The 24,765-nt window shown below is 39.7% G+C and overlaps 3 protein-coding genes across 3 annotated transcripts in view; 2 read left to right on the forward strand and 1 right to left on the reverse strand.

Moving 5' to 3' along the window:
• The first annotated feature begins 162 nt into the window (after positions 1-162).
• cfap52 (cilia and flagella associated protein 52) lies at positions 163-9,710 on the forward strand. Its single transcript, XM_080455052.1, has 14 exons — positions 163-318; positions 921-1,120; positions 1,481-1,617; positions 1,963-2,091; positions 2,235-2,334; positions 3,192-3,308; positions 3,934-4,034; positions 4,377-4,547; positions 4,684-4,832; positions 5,454-5,599; positions 6,469-6,620; positions 7,064-7,166; positions 8,569-8,680; positions 9,436-9,710. The coding sequence occupies exons 1-14, from the start codon at positions 258-260 to the stop codon at positions 9,615-9,617; spliced, it is 1,860 nt and encodes a 619-aa protein (XP_080311178.1). The 5' UTR covers positions 163-257; the 3' UTR covers positions 9,618-9,710.
• Positions 9,711-14,005: 4,295 nt separating this feature from the next.
• LOC308104622 (uncharacterized protein) lies at positions 14,006-18,129 on the forward strand. Its single transcript, XM_080455076.1, has 5 exons — positions 14,006-14,190; positions 14,318-14,671; positions 15,002-15,103; positions 17,222-17,286; positions 17,752-18,129. Exons 2-5 carry the CDS (start codon positions 14,491-14,493, stop codon positions 17,881-17,883), a joined length of 480 nt encoding a protein of 159 aa, XP_080311202.1. The 5' UTR covers positions 14,006-14,190; positions 14,318-14,490; the 3' UTR covers positions 17,884-18,129.
• Positions 18,130-23,637: 5,508 nt separating this feature from the next.
• The window catches only part of LOC308104245 (uncharacterized protein), a 46,893-nt gene continuing 45,765 nt past the window's right edge, over positions 23,638-24,765 (reverse strand). The window contains exon 5 of the mRNA XM_080454628.1: positions 23,638-23,883. Coding sequence (XP_080310754.1) covers positions 23,740-23,883 — 144 coding nt within the window. The 3' untranslated portion in view covers positions 23,638-23,739. The remainder of the gene's footprint in view (positions 23,884-24,765) is intronic.

Genomic DNA, 24,765 nt, shown 5'->3' on the forward strand with positions numbered 1-24,765 from the left:
TTTCTACATTGCAGTATTGATACTTATTTACTTAAGTAAAACATTTGAGTACTTTTCCCACCACTGTTGATATTGTTGTTATTGTTCCCTCGCCTCCGACCAGTTTCATTTGTGAAGACAACCCGCTGTTGCTATGCGACGTTTGTTTGCCATAGCAACACAGCAACCTGCAAGCCAGAAGCTTGCTTTTGAATCATCCTCCTGAAAAACCTCTCAGAAAGCGGTGGAAATTAAATATATAGGTTTTGTTTTTAATCATGGCAGATGATGCTCGGGGAATCCCCCAACTGGAGCTGGAGGCTGTAATTGGGTTCAATGGTAAGTTTCAAAGATAACTTAAAAGAAGGCTAAACGTTTCCAACACTGTAGAACCGTAGGCTATTAGCTCGCAAGCTAGCAGGCAGTTGTGTAAAGTAATTAAGTATATTTACTTACTGTACTTAAGTAATTTCTTTTGGTATTTTTACTTTACTGGAGTATTTCCAATTGTCTGTACTTTTACTTCTACTCCACTACATCTCAGAGGCAAATATTGTACTTTTACTCCACTACAATTATTTGAAAACTTGAGTTAGTTACTTTGTAGATTTTGATTAATATTACAAAACATACATTAACCACTGAAAATAGACGATCTACAAGCTCATAATGGTGAGCTTGTAGATCTGCTATTTTCAAAAGATTTTTAAACTTGTGAAATGGGACATTCTGCATAAGGAGTATACTTTTGGTACTCTAAGTATATTTAGATGCCAATACTTTTGTACTTTTACTCAAGTAGGCCTACATTTTGAACAACGGACTTTCACTAGAGTAGGCCTATGTTTACATTGCAGTTGATACTTTTACTTTTGTTAAAAATGTAGTACTTTTTCCACCACTGATGATTGTAAAACACACTTTATTGTTGGATCATGCAGGACACGTGTTTTCTGGCCTGAAGGTCCACCCAGACAGAGAGCACCTGATCTATCCTCTGGGATGCACGGTCATACTGAGACGGATCACAGATGGGAAACAGGCCTTCTTGCATGGACACACCAACAACGTGTCCTGCATCTCGGTGTCCAAAAGTGGACGCTTCATCGCCTCTGGACAGGTCACCTTCATGGGCTTCAAGGTGAGAGATTTGGACAGATTTGGCTCAAACAAGGGGTTAGATTTGTTCTATTGCTATGCCACCAAAATGTGGAATGCTCTATACCAACAGTCATAAAAAAGTGTGACTCCTTACTCTCCTTCAAAACCGCTGTAAAAGAGCACTTACAGGTGGCTGCAATTCGGAACTGGCCCCTGTAAAAAGTCCAAGCTTATCACCAGAAATGCTTATCACATTAAATTATCTCTGAGGTTTTAATTAATCCCATTTTATAACAAGTTTTATGTATTTTTATTATTATTATTTTACTTCTCTCTTGCTTTACCTTAACCTGTATTGTATTTTTTTCCTAATTGATATTTCTTATATTTTGAATTCTAGGCTGACATAATCATCTGGGACTTTACAAAGCGAGCAATCCATGCCCGGATGCAGCTCCATAAAGCCAAGGTGGAGTCTCTGTCCTTCTCTCCCAGCGATAAGTACCTGGTGTCGCTTGGAGGTCAGGATGATGGCAGGTAAACATGACTTATGATTATACTTCCCCTCTTTGTCCATCAAATACTGACTGAGAAACTCACAAACATGGGGTGGGACCCTCAGGGTACCTTGAGGGGGTTCCAAATGGACCCTTACAGGTCTGTAACTCTGAGAGTTATGGGGGTCCTTGAAATTAAAAAGTTTGAGAACCACTGGAAGTGGAACTGGACAGGAGGACTTGCTGGGATGCCTAAAAACACATGGAATGCTGCCCTCTAGTGGAAACACATCAGAAGTACTGTAATAGTAGTAATGATAATACAAGTAGTAGGAATAGGAGAATAGTAGTTGCTGTTTGTCATATTGTGTACTGATGTTTTCAGCATTGCGGTGTGGAACGTGGAGACCAAGGAGGCCATCTGTGGGAGCCCCGCTTCGCCTCGTGTCGCCGGTCACTGCCTCACCACAAAGTACTCCAACACTAACGACAGGGTCTTTGTCACTGCTGGAGAGTGAGTAAAAATGTACCTAAACATAAATAAAATGTGCACGCTCAGCTTGTAGACTTGCTATTTTAGCTATTTAGGCACTATATTTACTTTTGTCCTATATCGTTGCATAATGCAAATGTGGTGGTTGTTTCTTTGTGTTGCAGTGGCACAGTGCGAGTGTGGGAGCTGGACGTGAACAACAGAAAGGTCAGACCCACAGACTGCCAGTTGGGCCTGCTGAAAAGGATTGTCAAATGTATAGAGGTGAGAGATTGGTGTTCAATCCAAGGCATTTAGTTCCCTATCTTATTCACTGCATGGCTACTCTGAAGGGCTGCTGCCACTTTGGCTGTAGAAAGTACCTTAGGTTGACATTATGCTGGGTTTCCACCGGCCCCACACCACACCACACCGCACCACACCACACCGCCTACTTGTGCCGCCGTTTCCACTACAAGGACCTGGGCTTAGTGGTGTCAGAGGGGTCTGAAATGGGTGCCTATTTTGGCACCACTCCAGAGTAAGTCTGAGCTTGGCCAAACGGGGCCAAACACTTCATAATGACTGATCCCTCACTGACATTGTATTTAGACCAGGATCATAGTTGTAATACATTATAATAGATTATATTATATTATAATCACAGTTATAATCTATTATGGTGTATTATAATTATCATAGTTGTAATACATTATAATAATAATTTATATTGTATTGTAATCACAGTTATAAGGGTCCATTTGGTTCTTACCAATATAGCTGGAGTACTCCTGCACAGGTGATTTGCATTTACATACATTACATTAGGCAAGAAGCAATGACCTCCACCTATGCCCTTACATTACAAAGGAGTTGAGACCTGAGTCTACGCATACCTGTGGATTTGAGAGTGGGTAGCCTACTGGTACTGTAGTGTAGTGTAATGGAAATGGCAGATATTTTGATGCAGTGTGGTGTAGTGTGGTATGGTGCTAAAGCTGCAGTCAAAATCCAGAAAAATCCAGGAAATTGGGGAGCTCATAACGACCTATACTACTGCCCCCTCAATGATGTGACAGAATATGTTTGTTGCTTGTGCTGAATACTCAGTAATTCTGTGGATCCCGCCTGTCTTTGCCCAGATCTCGGAGGACAATCAGTTCTTCTACTGCGGTACGACCAGCGGAGACGTCATGAAATTTAACCTGGACACCAGTCGTCTGAATGGCTGCTGGCCTGTTAAACACAAGTATAGCCAGGTAGGACAAAGACCACACCCAAATTGTGACTGCTGTTCACAGTGTTTGTTCTTATTTGATTGAAGTCAATGTTGCATCTTAGTCTTTGTCTAATTTTAATCATTATTGTCTCTGCCAGGCCTAAGGCATGACCGAGACTATGTTTTGACACGCTGTCCGTCCGTCCGTCCGTCCGTCCGATCGTCCGTCCGTGTGTTCGTGATTTTGTCCAAACGTCACCCAAATTGGTACACATTATCTCTGTAGTCATGTGATCAAGATGTGTCTGTCAGGTTTTTGAATTCCATTTTGTTTGAGGGGTACATTTGCACATAATGCCACAAGCATTGCTGGACCCATCAGTGAGAAACTTTAAACGCACACTCCCAGTAGGCCAAGGAAGAACCTCCATTCAAAAATATTCACATTGTCCTGGTATAGCGCCACCAGTAGGTCAATTTTTGCTACCTGGCCTGGCGGAGACTTGTGCTCCGACGAGCACATTTTGTAGTTGCAAATGTGTTCACAGATCCACTTGCTTTATGTATTAGCATTCAGTATACAGACCACTGTGTGTGCACATGCCACCTGCAGCTTTTCTGGATTCTATCTTTAAAACTTTATGCTTGTGTCTCTCATTGTGTAGGGTGTGAATGTCCTGAAATTACTGCGGTCTGGGAACATTCTTGTTGGCTCTGGAGCCGGCCTTCTGTCTCTGTGCTCTGGAGCTAACTTCAAAACACTCAAGTGAGTCCTGCAACCTAACCTGGCATACTTACAGGCATACCATTTCCCCTCATATAATACTGTATATAATTTATATAACATATACGGTTTACTGTATGAACTACAAGCACGCCAGTATTTACCCCAATAATGGCAACGTAACAACTTTACTTGGCTTATAATGAGGGATAATCAACACTAACCACCAGCCAACTGCTGGTAGAGTTTGACTTTGACTTGTACGCTAGATATTAAGGTAGTGTGATCATACACTCTGGCAGGTGGAATCAAAGGAATTTGTTTCCTTCGCTGTTTGCAATATATTACTAATCCACTTTTCCTTTTCTCATCAACCTGTGCCAGACAAGCCCAGCTGGAGGGAGCAGTAACCTCCATCGCTGTGAGAGGAGAGGGGCAGCAGTTGTTTATTGGGACAGACTCTGCTCAGGTCTACCGTCTCACATACGATGACTTCAAGGCTGAACTCATCTCTTCCAGCCACAGAAGTGCTGTCACGGACGTGGACATCCTTTTGTGAGTGGAACACGGAGCCTTAGAGAGCTGAATTAGTACAGTACTCAACTTTCCTCACTAGGGGAGGGCAGTGTTCATGTTCTGATCAGTCCAGGTTTCTAATTGAGCAATACTCTCTCTTGCTTGTGTCTTCCAGTGGAACGTCAGAGATGTTTGCCACTTGTTCCCATGAAGACATCCGGGTGTGGCACACAAGCAGTTACAAGGAGCTGCTGCGCATCACCGTGCCCAACATGACATGTAATGCCCTGCATATCATGAGGGATGGAACCAGCATAGTCAGTGGTGAGACAGTCCCCTTTGAAATTCTCTTGTCAGTCACCTCCTCTGTCAAGGAGGTTATGACTGTCTGTCCCTTTTAGGTCCCTTTGTTTGTCTGTTTATCCATCTATCTGTCTGTTTGCAGTTACAGTATGAACAGGTTTGCACACAACTTGATAGAAAGGTTGGCTCTTCTGGCCCACAGAAGAACTTATTAACCTTTCATACCGATTGGCCAAAAGGGGACAGACCTGTCACAAAAATGTATATCACTTCAGAACTGATTATTATAACACCACAATACTTTTTCAAACTATTGGTCACATGGTTGTCGACCTCCAGTGCCAGTGGCCACTGAGTGTTGGTACCTCATGTGCAGAAGAATGTATTCAGAAGTTCTATTGTCCCCAGAAGCACCAGAACATCCTAGACAGAGAGGTTTATGCACTTCTGTGTACATCTTTTGTCTTTTTGTATTTTTCAATAACCGAGATACAAAAACCCTATAATAATAACACCAATCTACCTTTTTATAAATTGTAATGGCTGCTGAGTCCTTGAGGAACAAAAGCACAGTTGACAAAGCAACACAAAATGACTAAAATCCATAACGAGTGACCTGACTGTCTCTCTGTGTGCTCCCAGCGTGGAACGATGGCAACATCAGGGTGTTTGCTCCGGAGAGTGGCCGGATCATGCTAGTCATCCACAACGCACACAGCATGGGTGTGACGGCCATCGCAGCCACCAGGGACTGCAAGAGGATCATCAGCGGTGGGGGAGAGGGACAGGTCAGTAGGTGTCATACGTTCACCACTTCGAGATCCCTCGTTTTTATTCGCCATGATATGGGACTAGACTCAGTGTCTAAGTTGTAAAAAGATAAATATTACATTATGAAACATTTCAAAAAGTCACCCATGACCTTCCTCTGATCAGAACACAGCGCTATGGAAAGGTTCAGTCCAGTGAGATTTAAAGACAGACAAACATTAGACTAGAATCTTTATTAAAGAGATAAACAAGCACAAATTGGGAGAAAGCTTTCCTTCCCTTAAAGAGGTAGAATCTAGCGATTCTTATGATATTCATGTAAAATAAACCCTGACTGGGCGGACAGGGCACTCTAGAAATAATTTGATTGATTCCAAATTATTCTATTATCTTGTTAGAGGTGCAACAGCTGCTTGGAAATGACAGATCGCAGAATGCTTTGATTTGCCCATCAGAATCGAGTATTCAACAAAACTGTTTAATAAGCTGTTCTAATTATTCCGACTCGTGCGGTTGAGGGACTAAATGTGAATAAGACCTAAGTTAGTTTTGAGCAAGATCTTAATGATAGGATGGACTGTGATATCTGATAAAGTGAAATCTTAACCACTTAAGCCAGAGTAACAACTTGACAAACAAGATCAATATTTCAAAAAAGCAGATCTCCTCTTATGAGTAGCAATATACAGTAGCAACATTATCAAAATCAAGCAATATGTTACAAAATAGAATCAATCAATAAATAAATAAATACAAACATATTTCAAATGAATATGACTTATAGGATATAATTATGCGTTGAGTAGAATACAAACACAAATGTTGAATATAGGCTTTCATTTTTAATAAAAGTGAAAGTGAACGTCATTGTTCCTTCGTGCTGCAGGTGCGTGTGTGGGAGCTTCTGCAGGGCCGCCACCGGCTGCAGGAGACCATGAAGGAGCACAAGGCTGCCGTCAACTCCATCAAGATCAAGAGCGACGACACGGAGTGTGTCACTGCCAGCTCTGACGGCGCCTGCATCATTTGGGACTTAGTGTGAGTATCCAAATGCACTCACGCATGCACGTGGAAGCGTACCTCAGCGTGGGCACACACGCACGCACGCACACACACACACACACACACACACACACACACACACACACACACACACACACACACACACACACACACACACACACACACACACACTCACACACACACACGCACACACACACACACACGCAAATGCACACATAAACATGAATGTAATTGGAGTATAGAGAAATAAATAATATGGACGTCCAAACACTAGGACTTCATTTTTGTAGCCCGAACGTCCAAAAACAGTGCACATTTATGTGTTAATGTTTAGTCAAATCTAAACAGATACTGTCTTTTGGCTTGTGTTTTGCCAACATGCACAACTTTTTCCTACTATAACTCCTTCTGTCTCGTTGTCTACTGTCCTTCCCTATTCCCTGTGTCTCCTACCACAGACGGTTTGTGAGGAATCAGATGGTGCTGGCCAACACGCTGTTCAGATGCGTGTGCTATCACCCAGAAGAATTCCAGATCATCACCAGCGGCACAGACAGGAAGGTAGGATTCAGAACCAGATTCAATCTAGAAAGATTTCAGGGCTTTTGAAACTGCTTGAGCACAGTGAGGGTGACAGGGCTCTCCCTGGCGAGAAGCTGTGACAGTGAGAGGTCTCCACATAGTCCCTATATTGGGTATGTCACTATACTGTAGGCGACATTTAATTTTTTTCCCCCAATATATATATATAATTATATTTATACATGTATGTTTTGATGTGCCTATGGATCTGCTATTATCACTATTTATTTTATGACAAAACGAACCCTAGCAGCCTTTTTATGGGCATGTCATAACAGGCAAACATTCTGTGAAAATAGGCAAACAGTCTGTGAAAATAGCAGATCTATAATATCTGCTATTTTCAGTAAATATATAGCGGGGAAAAAAGCATTATAGTGTAGAAGCCCGGGGGACCCTGGTCAGCTAAGTATATTGGGGTGATTAAGTGGTTAACCTTTATTTGAATGATTGTTCTTGTCCACTCATTTCAGGGTTATAGCTGTAATTAGCTTTGTCTTATACATAACAAGAAAAGGAACTTGCTTGATGGGTGGCATTGTGATGTTGCTTCTGCCTGCACAATAATTAACTTCAACCAACAATTTCCTTTTGAGAGGCTCCGTACATCGTCAACTGCAAACCTCCAGGGACAATAACTGTCACTCGGAGCAGAAAACTGTGTATATGTATGACAAGTTGACAGAATCTATGACCATAGGCTTAGCCATTTGCATAGAAGCATAATAAGCATACAAAATGCAATAATGTCCTGGTTTGGGGATACAGATGAATGACAGAAACTCACCTAAATAGAAACCAATTAGGAAATAGAATAAAAGCATAATAATACTCAGGCATCGTTGCTTAAAGCTTTAGTAAGATAGATTAAAGAAATGTTCACAACTGTGACAAAAGCAAAAGTGTCTAGTGGTTAAGACACATACTATAGGCTCTAAAGCAGCCTGACAGAAAGTTGCAGGTTTAATTCCAGAGCCTGACAACCTTTGCTGCGTGTCACTCCCCGTCCCTCTCTCTTGTTTCCTATGAATCTATACTATACTACACTATCCAAATAAAGGCAGAAAAGCCCCAAAAATATTTAAAATAAAAATTATTGTGTGCCTCAAACAGTAGGCCTAAAACATGGAGACTAATTACAACAACACAACAAAATGTGTTGAACTCTGTTCAAATAATGCAAGCCATGCCTTTTGCTACGTCTGTATGAATATTGTTATGTATTGTACTGTATACTGTCTATTTTTTAATCTGTGCTCCATACCATGAGAACATAGCAACTATACACTGTACAAACCTAAGTGTTATTTTAAGTCATTGAGTTAAATTAACTGTCAAGACTTTGTGGTTTTAATGTAGTATGTTATTTCTCTCTGCTCAGATTGGTTACTCGGAGGTGTATGACGGCTCGGCCATCAGAGAACTTGAGGGCTCCCAGTCTGGAGCCATCAATGGAATGCACATCTCACAAGATGGGAAGCATTTTGTCACAGGTATGGCCAATAACATCATCAATCGTTCTTGTTGACGTTACAGAAACCTAATAATTAACATTCTCACTCACTCGCTCAAAACGTGATTGCATAAAAACATATGAAACTAGAAAAGTGTGCTCCTTGGAGCGCAGATCTACGGCACGCCGGGTTGGCTACCCAGGGCCAGAAATTGTGGAAGTCAATCATAGCCAGTCGGAATGGAATATGAAAAATCTAGCACAGAAAGTTTTTGTTTAATCAAGTACATTTGCTGTTGTCACTTTGGATCATTACGATAATTGTTGGCTATAAAGTTTTCAGCAAGTTTCTCAATCAGTGTGGTATTATGTTCACAGCTTCACTTTGATTAGCTTAATTATAAGAATTTAAGGATATCAAATCTGTGCGTGTGCGTGTGCGTGTGTGTGTGTGTGTGTGTGTGTGTGTGTGTGTGTGTGTGTGTGTGTGTGTGTGCGCGCGTGTGCGTGTGCGTGTGTGTGTGTGTGAAGGTGGGTAGGAAACAGAACTAATACAGAAAAATGAATTTCCAATTTCCAACAAGCAAAATAATGGAACCACTGATACATAAAACCACTAGTAAGGAGGATCAGATCCTAGAATGACAATCAACCAATAGTAAGGAGTTCTATGATCATAGACCAGTGACATTACAATCAACCAATAGTAAGGATCAGATTCTAGATCAGTGACGTTTGAGTAACTGTCGCACCCCTTATAATGTTTCTTGTCTCCTCTTCCTCCGTCACGTCCAGGTGGAGACGACCAGCTGGTGAAGGTGTGGAACTACATGGATGGCGAGGTAACTCATGTGGGCGTGGGCCACAGCGGCAGCATCACCAGTGTCAAGATCTGCACCAACAACCGCACGCTGGTCACCACCAGTGCCGACGGGGCTATTCTCAGGTGGAGGTTCCCCCACCCAGTCTCTCCCTAGAAACACCGTCCCAAGCTCAGGGTGACCTACACTACAATCTTCATACTCAAACCCTCAGCCTAACGTCCCCAAAATAAATGTAAATTTGTCCCATTCTGACCAGAGGTTCTTGCCATTGTTTAACTGCATCCACATTTTGTAGCGTGAAAGAGTGAAACTGTACTTTCTATTGAGAAAAGACAGCACAGCTGCATGCCCTATTTCGATGATGTAATGCCCTATTGTGCCCACAGGGAGGCAGTATGATGCACTAAAATAACTGTGACTTGATGATTCTGAAAGCACTGTTAAGTAGCAGTCAACCTTAGCCAAAGTAGGCCTAAATAAGAGATTTGGTGGAGATTGAAGACCATTGTTTTTAGCAAGGTGCAAGTTGAAACTTTTGACTTTTGAAAATATTAAAAAATGTGTATATTTTATTGAATATTCCAAATTGCTTTGGCTTTCAACAACTGTCAGAACCGCAGCTCAAATTGAGCCTCATTTCTTAGGTGGTCCATGCTCACAAAACTGAAATGTCAACAATTGCAGTAATACCATACTATACAAATCACAATTCAGTTTTATCATAGATTTGATATCGACAAAGAAAGAAAGGCTAACATTTTCAAATTTACCAGCTGAATAGAATGTGACCTACTGTATGAACAACCGCTCAAGTCATGTGACTTGTACTGTAGAACATTGGTCCTCAAGTGGGGGTCCTTGGGGGGGTACCAGTTAGGGGGTCCCTAGCAAAATGTGTTGATATAGTGTTACAATCATTTTAACAATTTTAAACATATTTTAGACTTTGGCTATGAGCTCCTTGTAGATATTTTTTTTTAAATCGTGAACATTTTTGCAAATATTTTTTAAAGCAAACATTTCTAACTCAAATATTTGCTTCTAGAGGTCCCCTTGCACAAAATATTTTCAAGATGGGAGGTCCGCGGCCAAATACATATCATTTTAGGGGTCCTTGACATGAAAAAGTTTGAGAACCACTGCTGTAGAAGGCTAATTCCTTTGCATGTGTCCTGGATGGAGTAAAGCTCACATCCACTGAAGTAATGGGCTGTCTGCATGACCCTCTGCATTGCTTTGCGGGTGAGGGCATATGGGACAGTTCCAATACAAGGCAGTGATGCAACCAGTCAGGAGGCTCTCAGTGGTGCCTCTGTAGAAGGCCCGTAGGACCTTTGGGCCTCATGTCAAACTTCTTTAGTCACCTAAGGGGAAAGGAGGAGGAGACAGTTATGCACACAACCATGCACAATGTAAGAAAGCATATACACACACACACTCACATACGCACGCACACACACACCACAAGATACAAGGGATTTCACACTGAAAAGGTGTGAATTTACGGGGGGCATTTTCTCTGCCTCTTCCTCAAACTCTGGTTTAGTCACGAGTGTGAGGCAGGCTAAAGCATAAGTTTGAATTCATTTCATCGTGCATAGTAGTTACTGTGATGAAAAAAAGAATACTATAAATATCGATAAAATACTTTAAACAGTATAACAATGTAATACTAGCAAATATAGTCATGTTTACAGTACTTATTGTTACCATCTTGTGAGCGATGTACAATACTTTTATGGATATTGTACTGTACTTGCAAAATCTCACAGCCGGCACTAACGGTTAAGTTTAAATGGTTTAAAACTTAAAATGGGGTATTTTCCTATCCTGCCTTGGTAACTGAAACCACCCTTGACTAAAATTAGCCCATTCTATATGCCTCTCAAAATGCACCGAGCTACATATCCTGTTCACACCAGCATTCACAGTAAATTGTCTTGGTGGTCTGTCAAAGGCAGTGGTATGGCCAACCACAACTACGTACATCTGAGAGCTATGTGGCTTTTCTTGTTGTTCGCAAAGCATTGACATGGAAACTATACCACATATTGTAGCTCTCATGCAAGAAGACAAAAGAACAAACATACTGTACTAACATAGGGAAGTACGATGTTTAGCAAATGATATGCTGTAATGTCTAGTGCCTGAATTTCTTTTAGTATTTAATTTTATTGTAATGCAAGCCAAATTTCACTAATGGAACAATATTGAATTTAATTGATCCAAATCAATTTGACTTGGAAAAATGGCAACCTGACCTAAGCAACCAGCAGCAGAACACCTTTCCTACACTTACTGTAGGCGTAGAGAGAGTCACTTGAGCAGTCACACGTCTTTCTTAGTCCTGGGTTCAGATGAATTGAAGGTCTGCTTTGAAGTAGTTCTGCCTGCATGCACCCTGAGTATGGTGCGTTTTTACTGTCAAACTGATGTGAAGAGGAACTATATGTATGGGCCTGCATCAAGAATATGAATCCCCCCCTTACCTTTCTCTGTGTTTCTATCTCTTCAGGGGCAAAGTGGAAGATTACTTACTACAAACACACAGAAACACCACTTGGTAATTCCAGTAGATCACAAAGGCTGTGCAGGTACTGTAGACTACATGATATGCCCTAAAAAATACCATTAAAATAAAAGAAAATATTTATAAACAAAAATCCTCTTTTTGGCATTTGCCACTTGAATTAAGGTGAAATGATTGATTGACATCAAGAAGGGCCGGTCAGCTCCCGTCACGGCTTCTATAGAAGGCAAACACCCAATACAATGCTTTGTTTTCAAGTGTTGCGCACAAACGTCAGTAGTATTACAAAGTTATACAAAATTTGCATGGCAAAAAAGAACCCGAAAACCTACCACTTCCATACAGAATGGGAGGAAGACGCCCCCCCCCCCCCCCACTTTTTTCCATTCCAAGTGTGTTTGTCTTATATGCAACACCAGCGCTGCTATTCCAAAGCCCCCTCAGGTACATTTTTCAACTATTTTCAGCAATGGGATGATACTGTTTTTGGTGGGTAGATCTTGTTGAGCTGGTTATTTTAAAAGTAGTTCTCAAGTCAAAAAAAGTGTGGGCACCCCTGGTTTATTGTATACCGGTCAGCACGGTTTAGTTTATATTTGAGCCTGATGTTCTTACCAAAGGAAACTTACGAGTGAAATTCTACTAACACACCAGTACAAAGTGCAAAAGGAACAGGAAAAGGACATTTGAATAGCCTGATTATCAGCCTGAAGCTGCTCAGAGAGTGGGCAGGGTCTATGGTCTGGAACCAGGCTAACATTTGAATGCAATTAAAACCGTTATTTAAGATAGTTAAGATGCTAATGAATCATAGTTCATAGTTCTTGCTGTTTCATTCCCTGTAATATCTGTTTGGCATATTATTTATTTATTATACATATTTTCATGCATACAGCCAATGAATGAATTGAGACAGAGCCTTGATATAGCCCAAAATATACATATGCTCATAAGATATTTAAGCTAAATAAATCTTTGTTTCAATCCAAGCATTGTTTGGCGCTTGTACTTGGAGGCCATTTAATGATGTCTTTGACATCATATTGATGACATCAGGTTATGGGCATGAAAAGGACACATACACACAGACACTTAGAGATTTGTGGATTTTCAGTTCAACCGCTGGTCCGTCAGAATTCCCTATTGGCACACACCATCGGGTTACGGACGGACGGATCCATTCCAAGACCCATTACTGCCTACTGTATGTTGTCTTTTGTTTTGTAAAATTAGCATAACTACTTATTGACTGGATACATCCTTTGGGGGAGGATCCCTTCTAACTCCATTAGTTTTTCGTATTTCTCTCACACACAATGTATTTCATATATTGTTGTCTGTATCTTTTTTTTTTGTGGGTGTGCAAATGATCAAATACAATCAAATGGATCCTGGGCTGGCCAGGTTTGACAGGAAGTGCATCTTTCATGTTCCTCCCAGTCACATGATACATTTTCCACTTAGTAAACCTTGATCATCAGACTAAACCATTCATTTGAGGCAGCTTTCTGTCAAAACACAATGGCTGGCAAATTGTTTGTTCTGCTTCTTCTTACAACAGTGTGTAAGTACATCTTCTATTTTAATATTCCGTAATACCCATATTTAGATAAGAATAGTTAACTTCTTAACACAGACAAATATATACTGCATTTTATGTGTATTTTTAAAAAGCTAGAAGAAATAATTTCTAACAAGTCTAGTTGACACGAGAGGATTTGAATTTTGTTGTGTTATTTGTCTGTTTTGTGTTATTAGCTTACCTGGTAATAAAAAATATATAATATTTAACTGGTCATTCTGTGTGTTTTCTCTCTTTTTTGTCTTTGCTGTGTCTGGGAACTACCATTGCCCTCTGTTCTTCAGCCATGGCTCAGGTTCCTCAGCAGATCTCTTTGAGATTTGTAAAAGTCAATGAAACCACCACTTTACGATGTGCAGGAAATACATTAGATTTTCTTTACTGGTTTAAGCAAAGTCTGGGACATACGCGCCAACAAATATCTTCGTCAAACTATGGCAAAACAGAACTACGGGGACAGTTTAACAACTCACGTTTCATCGTGAAGACAAGCACTGCTGACTTCAATCTAACCATCAGAAATATCAACAAAGACGATGAAGCAACATACTTCTGTGTTGTATCAACAAGATATTTGACGAATTATGAAGAAGGCACATATTTGGTTGTAAACGGTACAGTCTCTATATCTTCTATGCCTTCTTACATCTTTACCACTTATAAATTGTTATTGCATACATTCTTCAGGCCTATTGTATCTTGTCTGCCAAAGGTAAATTCTGTATTCTATTCTATTCACAGACTATGATCATGAGAGGTCCATCCACCAGTCTTTGGTACCAGTGTCCGGGCCGGTTCCACTCGGAAACCTGGTGAACCTCCAGTGCTGGGTTCTCTCTAAGAGTAGAGATGATGGTGCCCAGTGTACTGGAGGACACAATGTGTTCTGGTTCCGAAATGAGTCCCATCCTGGCATGGTTTCAGTTCCCTGGAACAGGAGTAGTGGATGTGTAACTGAAGCTGGTTCAGACCCTCAGAGATGTGTCTACAGTCTCTCCAAGGACAGTGTCCTCTCCTCTGATGCCGGGATGTACTACTGTGCTGTGGCTGCATGTGGGGAGATACTCTTTGGCAAAGGAGCTAAGCTGGAGATAAGTAGGATATGCATTTGTTTTAAATTATACAAATCTATACTATAATTCACGTCTTTATCTCTCCATCTCCCCCTCTCCCTATCCCTCTCAACCTCTCTCCCTCTATCTGTCTGATGTATCTCTGTATATGGGCAATTAAATTTTTCATTTTGATGGTAAAATGTAACATTGTTTTGTTTTTACGTGCATGTTTTGATGTTAGTCCAGTAACCAATCTATTATTATATGTTATTGCAATATATTCACATTGTGCAGTTGTTATATGAGGTTATGCTTTTAGTCAGTCATTAACAGTTTTGATTTGTTCATTCTTTATTCTCTCTGATTCCAGGTCAGAAGTTGGATCCACTTGTCGTTGTACTGGTGTTTCTATTGGTGTGCTGTATGATCGTGATTGTCGTTCTTATTTACACCAGAAATCAACATTCTCAAGGTAAAATAGGTCCATTACATAATATACATTATATTCCATTATTATGTGTTTATGTTTTGTATGATTTATTATTAAAGGTAGGGTAAATGATATATTTTGGTTAAAACAAAAAGTATTTTGTTTAAAGGTTAAAGCACTATATTCTGATAGTAATCATTGCTATAGAGTGTTTGTTCAGTAACAGGAGTCTCCCCGTCTCTCCAGCTTTTTAATAAACAGAAAATACATTTTCCGGTAGGTATCAAAATCTCAGCCAATCAGGAGAAAGTACCAATTTTTGTTTTTATCACTTCCAATTTCACTTGTTTAATCTATATCCTGATTGAGTTCTCTTGCTTTTTCTGTTTTATAAAGAGCTGGAGAGACAAGGAGACTCCTTTTACTGAACACTCTATAGCAATGAGTACTATCAGAATATAGAGCTATTTAACACTCATTTTAACCAAAGAAAATCACTTACCCTACCTTTAATGAAAGGGAGGTGGGCTGTATTTAAATACTGTACATTGAAACGGGGGAGACAGCATGCAGGAGGCAAAGCAGAGATGACTCTAGCACAATTCAGTTTAAAGCCTAATTTATACTTTGTTGTGCGATAATGTCGCTCACCGAAAAGTTTTGTCAAGGAACACGGCCTGGATGTGCAAAGTATAGCTCCAAAAATAAGGAATTAACTATTTAATTAAATTAAAATTTTAATTTGATCCTTTATTCATACAGGTAAAGTCAGACTCAGCCAGACTCACCTGCCTAGAGTCTAGAGTGGATACGGAAACAGTGCATGCATGTAGCCTATATGCGAGTGCAAATGACCGGACACATTAACTTAATCTCACATCACCACGCGTTTTACATGTGTGTAAAGTCTGGTTTCTATTAACTGCTCAGTGCTCAGATCCTGTCTAGAGCCCGCCTGATGTATCCGGTCATTTGCACTCATACATACAGGCTACATGCATGCACTGTGTCTGTATCCACTCTAGACCTGACTCTTAACACACAATGGGATATATACCAAGTCCCGCTGTGTGCCGAGCATGGTACAATGGCCTGACCAGTTGTTGAGGAGATAACAATGTATTAGTCCATCTGGCTAGATGTTTTCACGCTCATAGACACATTTTCTGAAACCGCTTGTATCCCTGCACATGGAACACGCGCACTTGTGTGCATGTGACAGAGCAATCGAAACAGCAAAGTTCCTGTGTTATGTGCCACCTTATTAATTAAGACGCATTTAGGTGTTTGCTGGTATTTATTCACATATTGGCCTCATTATTGCTGTTCAAAAAACAATGTAGTAATTGCTTTATGTGCATTGCAATTGTTTACGGAGGCTCCAAGTTGTCCTACTTTAATTGTGGCCTGCATTTGCAGGTTGCAAAAGTCATATTGTTACTCAGCTTTATGGCAATAATTCGTTTTGCGGATTGGGCTGTTTTAGACTGTGGTTGGGCTGGAAATGGTCAATCCGTTCTGGCAACGCCAGAGCCAGTAGGGTACAATAACTGTTTGAGCACAGAAAAGTGTGGGGAGTGTTAATGGCTACCCAAATATATATATATATTTTTAAGAGAAAGGTCAATCTTTTTTTGCAAGGGAGATGTGTATAGATATATTATAAATTGTATTTGTCCACATTGCTTTTTCCTGCCTTGCCTCTGCATCATTGCAAATTGCTCCATACTACAGTATCTCCATACTATGAATAATTTAGTTCACTAGATTTCCTTTTAAGTATAGTTTTAAATATATAATCACAAAGTAGGTATTGTAGATAAACCGCCTGCCGGTGTGACGAATCACGGTCAAAATGACATACTGTATAACCTGGTCCTTAGAATGTTGTTCTCATCTGGCTTTGCAATGAGACCCACATTTTTGTATTGACCAGACGCATTATATGAAAAGATACAATATTCCTATTATATTAAAGTTGTCACAACTCACAGCACTTTTGTCCTTGCCCTGTAATCTATTTTTAACTGCTGTACTGTTTTGACGACTGAATTTCCCCAGAGGTATCAATAAAGGTCTCATCTTAACTCGCAGATTGAGAAACACTGCCTTATAAAGCTTATAGTTTACTTGATGTTAATTCCATGCTTTTACTTGTAGGAGCAGTGAACACTTCCTCTCATCTTGGATGTGACCAGACAGCTGTCCATCAGTCAAATGAAATGGTAAGTATTTTTCAAGGAACCAAATCCAGTGTACAGACTAGTAGTGTCTAGCAATATGACTTTAACTGATATCACAGCAATTATGGACCAAACATTAATATTCACTATACCTCTAAGCGGTCAAGTGTTCCTTCTTCTAGCTACCTCCATATATACCCATATCCAATATTAGATTTGGGCCTACCCTGTTGTTCAGAAACTCACCTACAGGTATCCCAACACAGTCAAAGGTTTCATAGTGTTTGTTTATAATGTGCTTTTCTCCCTGCCTGTGAGCTTTCACAGGCATCGTAGGGTTGTGGTCATAAAGGTCTTGAGTCCAGAGCTCTGTGGTCCTTGTTATCTTTCAGTCAAGAATCAATACTGTTGTATTTGTCTTTGTTGGTTCAAATGTAATTGCATGAAATCATGATGACTGACTCGACTAAAGTGATGTTGGCCCTGATCTTTGATTATTTTCTTCAGGATGGTGATGATGAAGTGAACTATGCAGCTTTGGATTTCCCTGCGAGGAAAGCTAAAGGAAAGAAAAAGATGAAGAAGAGAGAGTTGAACTCTGAGAGTATATACTCTGCTGTGAGAGTAGACCGTCAGTGAAATGCTCCAACATCGTCAACGGTCACATCTAAGATTAGATCAGATTACACTTTATTGCGCTCTAGTTCGCTGATGGGAAATTAAAATGTTTACAGCAGCCAAGGTACTGTATTTGAAAAAGGATCGTTATCACTCAGTCACATACAGTAGAGCCCCCATAAAGGCTACTGTACATGCCGTGTTTCCATAGCTTTTTTCTTAGTTTTTTACCTTTTTCCAATCCACCTCCAATCCACCATTTTATGTTGATTTATGCTGAAATGGAAAATGTAAATCTTATAATTGTGATCCTTTGTGATATTTTGTAAAATCCAACTGCACAGTTGACCCTTGCCTCTATCTATTAAAAAATTAGAATAAATGACTCAGTGTTGGAGATACTTTCTTTATACTGTAGGCTAGGATAGTACAGTCAGGTTTGTTTATTTTGAAGTTTCAGTCTGTCGGCTCAACCTGGTCTCAACCAATCAGAAAGTCCCATCCCTTCAGGCTATGGGTTGGAATCTGATTCACTGCAGCCATGTGCAACAGGGCTTGTGTTTGTTTACAATGGAGAGAGAGAGGGCCAGTGAAGCAGGTTTGCTACTATGTGGCTTATTTCTAACCTATACTGTTCTCATACACATATTTTAGTGTGCTGATCAACTTTTCAATGAGTAATACACCGTCTGGATGTCATCTTGAATGAGATTCAAAACAGAGTAGCTCTGTAATTAAATCAGCTGTGTTTGAAGGAATGTGCAGCTATGGGAATCACATGTGAACGAAATCAAGATTCATTTATATTCATGAAAGTGTATCTACACTGTATGTCATCATGCAGCACCTTTTCGTTCACAGGAAGTAATTAAGATTGGCTTTATGGACTTTTGATATAAAAATACACTAAAATTGATTTCTTCAACAAAAATGGCATCTATTGTTAGGCATGTCCATATGATGACCACAGATATGCTCTAAAAGTGTGAACCAGACCTTTAATCTTCATGAGATCAAACAGCAAACATACTGTCAGGGGTGTTCAAAGTTAGTTAGACCAACAGTCAAGGGCAGACAGACAAAACCTTGACATGCATATTAGCAGAACAAGCAACACAAGCTTCCAAATCAAGCTACAGGAATAGACAATCAAACAAATAATATGGAAACAGTCAGGTGTAAATACACTGGGAGCTAACAAGACACAGGTGAACTGAAGGATAATCAACACAGGGATTGGTTGGGGGAAAGCAGGACACAGGTGAGACAAATTAACAATAATCAGGTGGAGAGACAAGACAAGAAACAATACTTCGAAATAATGTACAAGACACACAAGTAATTCAACACAAGGTACAGAAATTCATATCCTGACACATACATGTTAACATAGCACACATTATTCATTGTTGATATTTGACATATCATATAAAAGAGAACAAGACCATTAGTAGGGGGTACTAAGCACAAAAAATGGCCAAATCGTTACGCGGCGGATAAAAGCATGAAATTTGATACAGATGTCCCTTGGGTCATCCTAAAACATCCTAGAAGGGGTGCCCAAAAAAATCTTAAACAGGAAGTGACTTATGGACAAAATTCAAAATGGCCACCTAAACTGTTGACCGTTGACTCAAAAGACACCAAAAGAATCTCCAAAAAGCATAAAATTTGGCACATATGTCCCTTGGGTCATCCTAAGACATCCTAGAAAGGGTGCCCAAAGGAATCTGAAACAGGAAGTGAGTTATTGACAAAATTGAAAATGGCCGCCTAGTGTTGTCGATTGACTCAAAAGACAACTAAAGAATCTCATAAAAGCATACAATTTGGCACACATGTCTTTTTGGTCATCCTAAGACATCCTAGAAGGGGTGCCCAAAGAAATCTTAAGCAGGAACTGAGTTATTGACAAAATTGAAAATGGCCGCCTACAGTGTTATCTATTAACTCAAAAGACAACTAAAGAATCTCATAAAAGCATACAATTTGGCATACATGTCCCTTGGGTCATCCCAAGACATCCCAGAAGGGGTGCCCAAAAAAATCTTAAACAGGAAGTGAGTCATTGACAAAATTGAAAATGACCGCCTACAGTGTTGTCGATTGACTCAAAAGACAACTAAAGAATCTCATAATGGCATACATGTCCCTTGGGTCATCCTAAGACATCCTAGAAGGGGTGCCTGAAATTATCTGAAACAGGAAGTGAGTTATTGACTAAATTGAAAATGGCTGTGTACAGTCTTGACAGATGATGCAAAAGACACTCATAAAAAATAATCTCATAAAAGCATGAAATTTGGTACAAATGTCCCTTGGGTGATCTGAATGCATCCTAAGGGGTGCCAAAAAAAGTTTGAATAGTCTCTCAATGGAAAACACTCCTCCCACACGGGCTGCACTGCTACAATATTCAAATCGAGCAGCCAATCTAGCATTTGGTCCAGAAGCCTGAAAGCTATGCAATCTCTACCATCTCCTGACAAATAAATTAAAGTCGCTGATTCGTGGACACCTTTATGGACACTCTTGCCAGAGGCTGCTTAAGTTTGTAGAGAACTCAAGTGTGGCTGCAAAGCTGAGCCCTTCTGTTCGAGAAAGTGTAGATGCCGGGATGCTGGGTTACCTTGCAGAGCATTATGCCAATGTGCTGGTAATTGCGAAATGGCACACATGAATACATGTAGTTACTAAACACTAATCACAAAAAAACAGTAATGATCAAGAAGAAAATACATGAGAAGATAGAGTGTAAAACAAGCAAGAAGATGTAGAGTGCAAAATAAATAAGATGCAGAGAGTAAAATAAGAATATGCAGAGTAAGATAAGATGCAGAGTAAAATAAATGAGAATATGCAGAGAGTTAGATAAATAAAGAAGATTCAAAGAGTACAATAAAAAAATTATGCAGAAAGTAAAATAAATAAGTGATGTAGAAATGAAAACAGAAGGTAGACTACAAAATACGGCAAGTTATGCACTGCATAACCTGTCGTATTGAGTCTGCATAATATGCAGACTGCCATGGTCAACTGTTTAAACAGCCATTTAGAATTTCTTCAACATGGTCCCTTCCTAAAAAGTTTAATAAACAAGCAAACAAATAAATAACCCCTTCTAGGATATATTAAGAAGCACTCAATGTACAGTACGTACCAAATTATACACTTTTATGACGTCCCCTTATGTTTTCTTTTGTGTCAACTGCTTTTAGGCGGTCACTTCCTGTTTAAAACCTTTTTGGGCACCCCTTGTATGATGCGTTCAGATCACCCAAGGGACATTTGTACCACATTTCATGCTTTTATGAGATTCTGTAGGTATCTTGCATCATCTTTCAACACTGTAGGCGGCCATTTTCAATTTAGTCAATAACTCACTTCCTGTTTCAGATTATTTTTGGCACCCCTTCTAGGATGTGTTAGGATGACCCAAGGGACATATGTGCCAAATTGTATACTTTTTGGAGATTCTATAGGCTTTTTGAGTCAATCGCCAACACTGTAGGCGGCCATTTTCAATTTAGTCAATAACTCACTTCCTGTTGAAGACTTTTTTGGGCACCCCTTCTAGGATGTCTTAGGATGACCCAAGGGACATGTGTGACACATTTTATACTTTTTGGAGATTCTTTAGTTGTCTTTTGAGTCAATCGACAACACTAGGCGGCCATTTTCAATTTGGTCAATAACTCACTTCCTGTTTCAGATTTTTTTGGGCTCCCCTTCTAGGATGTCTTAGGATGACCCAAAGGACATGTGTGCCACATTTTATGCTTTTTAGAGATTCTTTTGGTGTCTTTTGAGTCAACGGTCAACAGTTTAGGTGGCCATTTTGGATTTTGTCCATAACTCACTTCCTGTTTAAGATTTTTTTGGGCACCCCTTCTAGGATGTTTTAGGATGACCCAAGGGACATCTGTATCAAATTTCATGCTTTTATCCGCCGCGTAACGATTTTTCACTTAGTACCCCCTACTACATGTAATGTAGTCTGCGATAGAGATGAGCAGAGATTAGTGAATGAAAGAGAGAGAATCACTGTATTTTCCCTTTCAATGTAAAATTCTCTGTTTGCAGGTTTACATTAATTCTATAAGCTGTAGTTGCTAAACCAGTAACACCTCATTTTATAGCTCTAATTCTCTAATTTCATATAAATAAAAATAAAACAAAGATGCATGCAAACATTTTCAATAATCACTACATGGAACCAGCTTGACATCAAGAGGATCTTGGACTTAAAGGAGAATTTTGGACTAAAGTTTTATTACCTTTTCTATGATGTTATGATATCTTAGGATGAATGGTACAGTAGAAAATTTTCATAACTCCACCCCTGAGCCGCCACAGCTTAAAAGGTGCGCGGATAGGCCTTAGGTTAGATCACATATTTTAATAGCTTTTTTTAAATTTATTTTTGGTGAGATCTGAAAACAGAAGTCTCGCTAGACGAGATTGAAATCTCGAGATTTCAATCTCGTCTAGCGAGACTTCTGTTTTTTTTATTTTTTATATGTGATCTAACCTAAGGCCTATCCGTGCACCTTTTAAGCTGTGGCGGCTCAGGGGTGGAGTTATGAAATTTTTCTACTGTACCATTCATCCTAAGATATCATAACGTCATAGAAAAGGTAAGAAAACGTCAGTAGTCTATGAACAATAATGTAATGATGAATAGTGTCTCAAATAGACTGTTTGAAAAGAGACCAGTTCATCAGTTGACGTCGCACCATCTGTGGTCTACTTTCACTCACTTCCTGCTGCCATTCCTCATACATTATATCCTCCTCATGTTTAATGATCAACCACTACTACTGACACCAGTGATGGACTGGGATCAAAAACAGCCCTGGCATTTGCAACAGACTGGCCCTGTTTTCAAGCCCAACAGCAACTCCACCCACATGAAAAACATAACAAAACCAACAGAATGATTGGCCAAAATAATGTACATACGGTATGACTGTTGATTAACTGATGTTTCAGGGCCATGGACAGCACCACTGTTGCTTCAGGACCATGGACAGTGCTGCTTGTTGTGTGATGATCTCAGGAGCCACGTAGAAACGGCATGGCTCCAATGTGGATCTCAGACTTCATGTGGCACGCCTGTGACATCAATCATCTATGATGTCAGTCTATGATGTAATTATGACTCCAAATTTGGGCAAGGTTTCATGCATCTGCATGGCCATGTAGGGGTACAATGTCTTGTTTTCTTTTACATGAAATAACAATAAATAATGTACTACGTTAATTTATGTTTGTTTGTTCTCATTAGGATTACCAAACCTGACTGTAGTCAGCCTATAAAGAAAGTATCTTATACACTGAAAGTTATCATATTCATATTCTGACAGAGAGAAGGAGAGAGACAGGGGGGTCAGCTTTTTATGTCTTTATTATTTTAGCAGATAGAAGCAGGAGTCAACTGTGTACTTTGTTTTTACAAAATGTCAAAAGGATCACAGATTTTTTTTGTTTAAATCAAAATAAAACTCAAAATAAAACAAAATTAAATATAGAAGAAAAAACATGAACAATGCCATGCTGCTGGAATATACAGTACAGTATCAAGCTATATAATGTTCCATTCTACATATTACACTAATGTCAACATATTACATAACTAATTTAGATTTAGATTTTGAGAGATAACCTGAGCCTTGTATGCACCTCTGCAGCTTTTGACATGCACTGTAGCAACATTTGCCAGAAATAGCAGATCTACAAGCTTCTAGATCACAGTACAGAGCTAACTCAGGTTCATTTTACCTTAGAGGGGTTAAGTGGTTTATTTCCCAATAAGTAATAAAGTACTATCTCATCTCATCTCATCTCATGTAATCTAATATGAGATGTTGAAACACTTCACTGCCAGTCTACTCTCACAGCAGAGTATATACTCTCAGAGTTCAACTCTCTCTTCTTCATCTTTTTCTTTCCTTTAGCTTTCCTCGCAGGGAAATCCAATGCTGCATAGTTCGCTTCTTCTTCAACAGCATCATCACCACCCTGGAGAAAATAATTATGGTACCAGAGATCAGGTCTGTGGCCGCAATATCAATTTAGTCAAGTCAGAATTGTGACTAAAGTCATGCATTTGAATCAGCAAAAACAGATGCAGTATTGATTCTTGACTGAAACATAACAAAGACCACAAGGAGAGCTCTGAACTCAAGACCTTGATGACCCCAACCCTATGATGCCAGAAAAAGCTCACAGGAACAAGAACACATTGTAAAGAACATATACAGCTATTAATCCTTTGATTTGATATAGCTGTAGGTGAGTTTCTGAACTGCTGGTTGGGCCATTGTAAGACAACTGTACCATCAGTGCATTGATTAGATCCAGTGTAAACCTAAATGGAGGAGTGGTGTCAGGGTAGACTTATTGTGGATGAATTATATGTCAGATCACTGGTAAGATTTGATGAGATGGAGGCACTGGGATGGCAGAAATCCCTGTTGAGTCTTGGAGGTGTTGTGATGGTAACTCACTGAAACCTCTAGGATGACGGGTGCGTACTTGATGCCCCCAGTTTACTACAGCTCACCAATGCCCCTTTTGCTATGTTGCATAGGGTATTACTTCCTATAAGATCAAGGTTGATGTTAAAATCTTCTCAGTTGTAACAATAGGTCATTTACAGTTCTCCAAGATGGCATGTATAGTTTTAATTATATTCAATATGATAATATAATATTAAGATATATGGAATTATTATTTTCAAATTTCATTTGAGAGTGTGAGATGAAATAAACGATCTCTCCTTGATTCTATTTTAACACATCCACCCATGTGGAGCCATTAGATATCAGAGGACATGCAGATTACACTACATAAATACAATACAATACAATACAAGATAGAAAACACTGGCCACTAAGAGGT

This window comes from Gymnoscopelus braueri (assembly GCF_963280865.1).
Source record: "Gymnoscopelus braueri genome assembly, chromosome: 17".
Lineage (NCBI taxonomy): Eukaryota > Metazoa > Chordata > Actinopteri > Myctophiformes > Myctophidae > Gymnoscopelus > Gymnoscopelus braueri.